The 7,762-nt window shown below is 37.3% G+C and overlaps 1 protein-coding gene across 1 annotated transcript; it reads left to right on the top strand.

Moving 5' to 3' along the window:
- The first annotated feature begins 629 nt into the window (after positions 1 to 629).
- On the top strand, positions 630 to 6,929 carry LOC140758924 (uncharacterized). The gene is made up of 2 exons (XM_073095329.1): positions 630 to 1,462; positions 6,705 to 6,929. Exon 1 carries the CDS (start codon positions 735 to 737, stop codon positions 1,449 to 1,451), a length of 717 nt encoding a protein of 238 aa, XP_072951430.1. The 5' UTR covers positions 630 to 734; the 3' UTR covers positions 1,452 to 1,462; positions 6,705 to 6,929.
- Positions 6,930 to 7,762: the final 833 nt, after the last annotated feature.

Below are 7,762 nucleotides of genomic sequence, written 5' to 3'. Positions count from 1 at the left end.
CAACACTACAGGCTAGCTCTACACCCCCTCAAACCGAGTGATCCCGAAACCATCAACCTCTCTCCTTTATAAAAGCTCAGCCAGCGTGAGCTTTTCCTGCGTGAGGTCTGGGTGAATGACCCGTGGTTGCCAACTCCACGGAACCGACGAGATCCACGGGTTATCTGCCGCATTCGTGTCCTGTCCGTTGCCAATCAGCATACGACAACCCATTCTAAGTTCCTCTGCAGTCCTGCACAAGGTTCGCTAGAGCTGCGACGTGTCTTTCCTTTTGCATTACTTTCAGGGATGAATGCCTCCATACTTTGCTTTCACGATCTGAACCCATAGAGTGTCTTCGTCTAAACTCGAAACACGAGCTTCCCTATCAGTCCCCATCTGGCAGCGTCTAACTTGCGCACACCGAGTCCGCTGGCTCTTCGTGGCTACGTCACTGTGTCCCAGCGAAGGAGATGGAGGCCCTTCCCCCTTCCATTGTCCCAAAGGAAACAAGGTAGGCAATTCAGTTGATGCTTTATCCGCATAGCTATGTAGTTTTGGTATATAAGGATGCACCGGGTATCTCCTTGAATACATTCCGTTTCTGAGGTAATAAATTGCCATTTTAATAAATAAATAAATAAAACCCTCAGCGGTTATCCATTCCCCCTCTCTTTCCCTTCTCCCCTTCTTTTCTCGGGCAGTCGGGCGCAATCATCCTCCCGAGCAGGCGGAGCTACCTCACGACCATAGCCATGGCCTCACTCGTCTCCTCCACCACCTCTTCCACCTTCTTCCGCCGAAACCCCAAACCTAACCCTGAAATCAATCCCACCCTTCTCTTCTCCCCTTCGCTGCGCCTCCCTCTCCCTCGCCCTCGTCCTCTCCACCTCCGCCTCAAACCCTCCCCCTCCTCCTTCAAAACCCTAGGCGTACGGGCATCCTCCTCTTCCCTCTCCACTCCACCTTCTCCTCCCTCCTCCCTTTTCTCCAGCTCCACTGCCACCCTGTCCTCCCTCCTCGCCCTCGTCGTCTCCGCCTCCCGCGCTCTCCTCTCCCGGATCGCCGCAGCAGCGGCGGCTGCGGCTCCATCGGCATCAGAGCTCGCGGAGCTGCGCTCCCTCCGCGGCAATCTCGCCTGCGCCGTTGGCCCTCTCTTCTTCGCCGCCCTCCGCAACCGCCCCTCCGGCTACCTCAACACACCGCTCACTGTCGTCGCTTCCGGCATGGCCAAGTGGCTTGACATCTACAGCGGGGTCCTCATGGTTCGGGTTCTTCTCAGCTGGTTCCCCAACATCCCCTGGGACCGCCAGCCGCTCTCCGCTATCCGTGACCTCTGCGACCCCTACCTCAACCTCTTCCGCAATATTATACCCCCGGTGTTCGATACCCTCGATGTTAGCCCCCTCCTTGCGTTTGCGGTGCTCGGGACTCTCAGCTCAATTCTCAACAACAGCCGCGGGATGTACTGAGGAGTAGAAAGGTGCTTTTACTTTGTTTCATGTCATTCTTCTTTCAGTTTCTGTACCGATGGACTATGAAACATCATAACCGAAAGTTGGGGTTGTATAAAAGATAGTATAAGTAATGGATGAGTCTCACACAAATTTGGGTGAGCACTCATAGGTAATCACTTATTGGAGAACAGATTCAGATGGTTTCAATGTGACTAGGAGACCACGGACTGCATTGGTAAGGAGGAGAGGTTTTGTTGAAAATTGATATAGGTGTTCATGAGAGTGGAGAAGACCAAAATTCAATGTTTTAGAAACCAGTGCTTGCATCCACATTGGGCCTAGCTCTGCTCAAGCCAGGCAACACTTACATGAGCAAGAGATCCTATTGCCACACTATTTAGCTAGATATTATCAAGTAAAGACACACATGCACCCACATAAATACCCATATACTGCATATGCGCTCTGCAGTGCACTTGACTGCTGAGATACCACGAATTTCTTTTCACTACAGATAAGAAATGAAAGCACTTAATTAGTTAATTTAATGTAGAAATTTACTTAAATTAAGTTGAATGGAAGAAAAGTGTGCATGTTACTGACCCCAAATTGTTGGCTCTAGTAGTTTCTTCTTAGTTATTTTTTTCTTATTGTTGTATTTGGTTAAGTTAATGTTTTAGTACTTGGAGGTCCATTCCAAGCCCTCTTTTTCTGTTATTCTGAAGCTAAAATGGTCTTTAGATCTAACTTTTAGTGACGACTGGCATTCTTCTTTGTTTTATTTCACATAATTCTGTTCATCATATCTAAACAGCTTTAGAATTTGGTAATTTTTAGTGTCTTTTTATTAATTTATGCTTTGTTGCATGACAGTTAACAACTTTGCTTTGTTTTGTTGGGCTGTTTTCAGGGTAGATGCATCTAGTTCTCATAAAGAGATGAGTGAATGATGTTTATGTTTCCTCCACTAGACAGACAGTTATTTAACACAGTAATCTGGAATTCTTAGGTTTTGAGCTGCGTCCCATATTTTGTAGTTTTGCTAAATTCTAGAGTACTTTTTAGTATTTTACCTTTTTGCTAGCTATTATGCTCTGATGCTGGTTGATTTCTTCCACAGAGTTGCACAATATTGATATTTTATCTTTGACATATCCGGATTTCTTCCCAGAAATTCTAAATTATTCATCTAGTATAAGAAAATAAGATATTTCATTTTTATCACTGATTTTTACATTGAAATTTGATAGGTTATGTTCTCTTGCCTCTTTGGACATGCAGACACAATAACAAACTATTATTGCCAATAATCGAATGATTTCTGGTCACTGTTAAGATCTGGGAACTTGATTAGGATGCATAACGCTCTTTAGAGAATGCTTAAAAGCCTATTCATACTCTAGAAGCTTCATATAACTTATGAATATTATGAGAAAGAATTTGTCGCAATTTATAAATGAATCATTTGATGATGTAGGGTATGTTGATCAATCTTGACATGATTGTGGTGTAGATTCAAAGATGGATAAAATTTCTTCTTACCCTTATTTATAGGTAAAGGGCAGGAGGGACAAAATAAATATGTTGCTTTCTCACTCCCAAATGGATTTTTAGGATTTTGGCTTATAAAATGGTGGCTAAGACTGGCCACAGCCAAAAGGTTTATCAGTTTCTAGTGAGATTATGATCTCAATGACAATTCCAACTGGAACGCAAAAGCATGTTTTCTCATGTGTTTTGTCTTTTCATTTTATCATTTGTTCTCCAAACATAATGTGATTGAATAATGAAAGATGAGTGTTGATACTAAACAAAATGTGTAGCAGCATTAATCCAGTATCAACTTTATATTGATATAGATCTACCAAGCTATTGTTCTATTGGTAGTTGATACAGGGGAGTCTCATGTTATCCTATGGCAGAGCATATCAAGATGTGGTTTTTGTGTGCCACTTCATACTGAAATTGGATATCTAATTTCGGGCCATTACGGGTCTATTTGACACGAATGCAAGTTGACCTATGTTGATCCACACCTACCATGTTAATAGGTTAATAGTTAATTGTTATCCTAAGTAAGGTTCTAAAATTTGGTATCAGGATCGGAATTGGCTATTAGAAAAAATGATATGAATTGGTAATTTCAACTATATCGGTCATATAAACTATTCGTATCAGAGTCTGTTATCTTATAATTATGTAAAATTATAAATATTATTTAAAATGTACGAAAGTTTTTAAGATAATAGAAAATTAAGAAAATAAAAATTATTCACATATAAAGCCTAAAAACTAAAGAAAAAAATTTACTCAAAACTATGATAAATTTTGAGCTAAATTTATTAAATTTTTATGCCCATAAATTACTGCTATAAAAATAAGATGAAGATAGATCTCTCTCTTCAATTGGTGTTTTTCAACAATAAGAAAAGGGGGAATTAAAGAGTGGGTAAGAAAGAGAGAAGAGAAATGAGAAAAAAAGGCAATAGATTAAAACAAAATACTTCCTGAGTTTACTAGAGTGCGTTATAGTCAGAGACTCACTGGATAAGCTCGGTAAAGTGTGAGGGATGGAAAAAGAGTGTGTGTGAGAGATAAATAGTAAAAACTGAAAACTTGAAAAGAAAAAAAAGTTGAGGATATAAATTACTAATGTTTCCTAGGTTAGATCTATTAAATTTAATCTGAATCTTTAAAAAAAAATATAGTTTCAGCTTATTTGGCCGATTCAGTCAAAACTAGCCAATCCCAGACCGAACTAGGATCGGGATCGGCTGATTTTGGAAAACATGATTCTGAGTGTCATGTTAATATTCATCTCCTTTCCCTTTCAAAATTTCTATTTATCTTTTACTTGAATTTGTTTCTCTCTGTCCTTAAATCTTGAACTTGTTTTCTGGATTTCACCATTGAATACTAAGATCCATATGTGTAGCATAATACTGTCTGGTAAACATTTCATTGTTTTGATGGAATCAGATAATTGATACTCTTCTTATTGACTTGCCTTACTTGCATTTGAGATCCTTGTATAGAACCTTTTCTCTTAAGATAATATGGAAATATCAGAAACTTAGTATTTTTCTTCCGTCATCCTGACTGTGCTTCAGGGTTATCTTTTGCATATTTAGATCCGTAACCAGTAAATTCTCGGATTTTTGCCCATTTTCAAGGGGATTCTAATTTGTCATGTACAACGGAGGTATATTTTTGGCTTAAGTCAGTTGTCCTGGAGATGGGTTAAATATGAGTCTGTGATTACTACCATTTCAGTAATTTGTAATCTTCTGGCCTTTATCCTTTTTCCTTATTGACTATTGTTATTTGTTTCCTTTTCGTTGCTTCAAGTCATCCTTGGGAAAGTTCATGTAAATTGTTTTTTTTCCGTATAGTATGACATCTTTTATTTTTCTTTTTTTTACGTAAACAAATTGTTTTCCCTTGTGACATTCCAAAAGATACAGGGATGTTTATCTAAAATACACCAGAGAAGAACAACAAATTTATTTATAAGTATATAATTTCACTTGTACAAAATTTGGCAGTTTAGGAATCTCTAGTAAGTTGTGAAAGTACAATTTGAAGATAAGCATCTATATAGTTTTGACATGGATTTGGTGTTTTAAAGTGAAAATAACTCACCAAGGATCAAAAGAAATGTTGAATAGTGCAAAATTTTAGTACATACATTGACATCGATTTACACTAATCTTTATTTTCTTACTTTGAAAGGCTAAAACAAAAGGTTAAACCAAATGTTGACAACATAAAATCAAGATTGAGCAATGATTGTTAATCTACTCAATGCCTAACTGATTCTTGCAAAATAGCCGAATAAGAACTTAGACTCCTAATAATGGCTCATTGAATCTATGCTCTTCTTAGTTATCACTTTACTCTGAGGTACCCTGATGTGAAACAATAGGATTGTTACGATTCTAAGAATGATGATGATAAAAGAAGAACAGAAATGAGGTTTCATATCTCCATTCTTAACTAGGGTTTTATACCAAAAACTCTTATAAATATAAAAAAAAATTAATTTCTTCATTAACTTCGATGCAGTAAGAAGCTAGCCTATATATAAACTTTATAAATGACAATAAACAAATAACACTTTAAACAATTGCAAAAAAGTAAATATAATCCTAAACACCATAAATAACAAATATATAATAAAAATAATTGACTTACGACTAATTTTCTAAAAGAGGAATTGCACTGATACATGTGCATGTAATATGGCATTGACTACCCTCCATGACTTCATTCTAACTCCAGGGTTATTCTCTTTTTTCCTTGACATTGTTAAGAAATAAAAAATAAACAAATTCAAGATAAATTTTCTGCTTTGCTTTTTTTTTTTTTTTTTTTCGTTTGAATTGGGATTATATTTGTCTTTGACTCATTGCTGAGAAGGGACCTAAAGAGAGGAGTGAGGATTTTAATGCAATATACTGGAGAATTATCCTTGGCTCTATTTGGCTTGGATTTGGATGATCAATCATGTGTGACAGTGGTTGGAATTACAAATCATTCTGTTATGGAAGGACTAGTTCCTCTTTGAGATATGTAGAAGATAAGGACATCACAAGAGGAAGAAATTTTGGCTGGATTGCAGGTTGGATAGGATAATAGCGAGTTAATGGTGGAGCGACCTTGAGAATGATTATGGCTGGATTGCAGTTTGGATAGGATAATAGCAAGTCAATTGTGGAGTGACCTTGAGAGTGATGGCATGGTTGTCGAATTCCACCTTGAGAGTGATGGTATGCTGGGGGAATTTACCTCCTAGACATGACTTCGCTTCAGTGTTAACCTAGCAATGTTATTTCTGTAGATCATCAAGTTTTAAGATATGATCAATTTTTCATGCGGCCAACACAAATTTGAGAAGCCCATATTATGTTTGCTGCAATACTTCCTTTTTCACATTAAACATAATTACAAGCATAAGCATTTTCCAGCAAAGATTGATCTTAACCTTAGTTCTTCTTATAATGTAGTGTTATTACCCGTCATTCTTTCTTCATTGAGCCATGCTTTTTCTTGTTGCATAAGTACATCTGTTTTTGACATTATTGCAGAGATTGCTTTTCTCCATATTTTTGGTAAATATTCCAGCCATTTTGGTTCACCTTATATAGAGAGAGATGAATAGGTTGTAAAGTATGTCGATTCATTTTTTCAAATTCAGTTCCTTTTGTTTGTGTGTTCTTCTTTTGGGCTTGCTTATATGCATATTGACATTTTAGAACTCTTCTGCAGGAAGTAGTTTGGTCAGTCAAGATGAAGGTCTCGTACTGTTCTTGAGTTTCAGGATCAGGTAATGAGAGGAATAAGAATAGTATATCTACACATGGAGTTCATACTTTTCCCTTGTATCCTCATGCAATATCATTCTCTATACTAGGAAACAAGCATCAGGATTATTTTGTACTATCTTTAAAGACCGATTAGAAAAAAAGATTAATAGTCACAATGATTGTTCCAGGTACTCGATTTAGACAAAGGTGTAGTAGTCACACTGATTCTTCCTTTATTCTCCAACTTCTATTTGTTTTGTAGCAGAGAATCTTAAGTGACACTGTCTAGTTATTCAAATATTACGGAAATCACAATTGCGTAATTTGATCCTTAGGTGCCTAATAAAACAAGATTCTGTTGATAGGCTCACCACACGGATTGAAGCCTATTTCTGTGGGTTGCCGAATTCTTCAAAATGTAGAATCTGTCTTGAATTGTCAATTGTCATGTGGGGGCAATGACTCTTTACAAAAGAGAAGAGTATAGTTGTCATTGGCATGTGTTTACTTTTTAATTATCTGCTAGTTAATATAAGTTTTCTAATGTTTCAATTGATTCTTTTTCTAAAATTATCTGGTAGATGAAATCTTGATCCCTTCCTTTAATGCGTAAGCTGAACTTGGCAGATTGTTTTCCAAGGCATGCAACATTGTAGAGAGAAAAAGAGAGGGAGAACAATGACAACTTAACTGAATATATTCTTTTTCCACCTTTTTTAAGAAGAAATGTCAATTCATAAGAGATGTTTGGAGATAGCTGCAGCCCTTGTTCTAGTTTCAAGGGACACCTTTGAAGTCCTAGGCCATGGTGGGCTGATTGAACAAGAGAAAAAAAAAATTAAAAGACAATTGAGGTTCTATTAGATTCCATTGTGGCAGTATCTTCAAGATGGATTTGATAAGATTTCTCAATAAGACATTGTCTTGTTCTAAACGTGTAGAGAGGACTAATCTATCAGAGCTTGTCATAACATTGCCAAACCAGTTTTGACTACTGCCAGATTGCCAATACAATAATTT

The sequence above is a fragment of the Typha angustifolia genome, chromosome 4 (genome assembly GCF_048772165.1).
Source record: "Typha angustifolia cultivar Huaian chromosome 4, ASM4877216v1, whole genome shotgun sequence".
Taxonomy (NCBI): domain Eukaryota; kingdom Viridiplantae; phylum Streptophyta; class Magnoliopsida; order Poales; family Typhaceae; genus Typha; species Typha angustifolia.
Note: the sequence above shows the minus strand (reverse complement) of the source record. Positions and strands in the feature narration are given on the sequence as shown.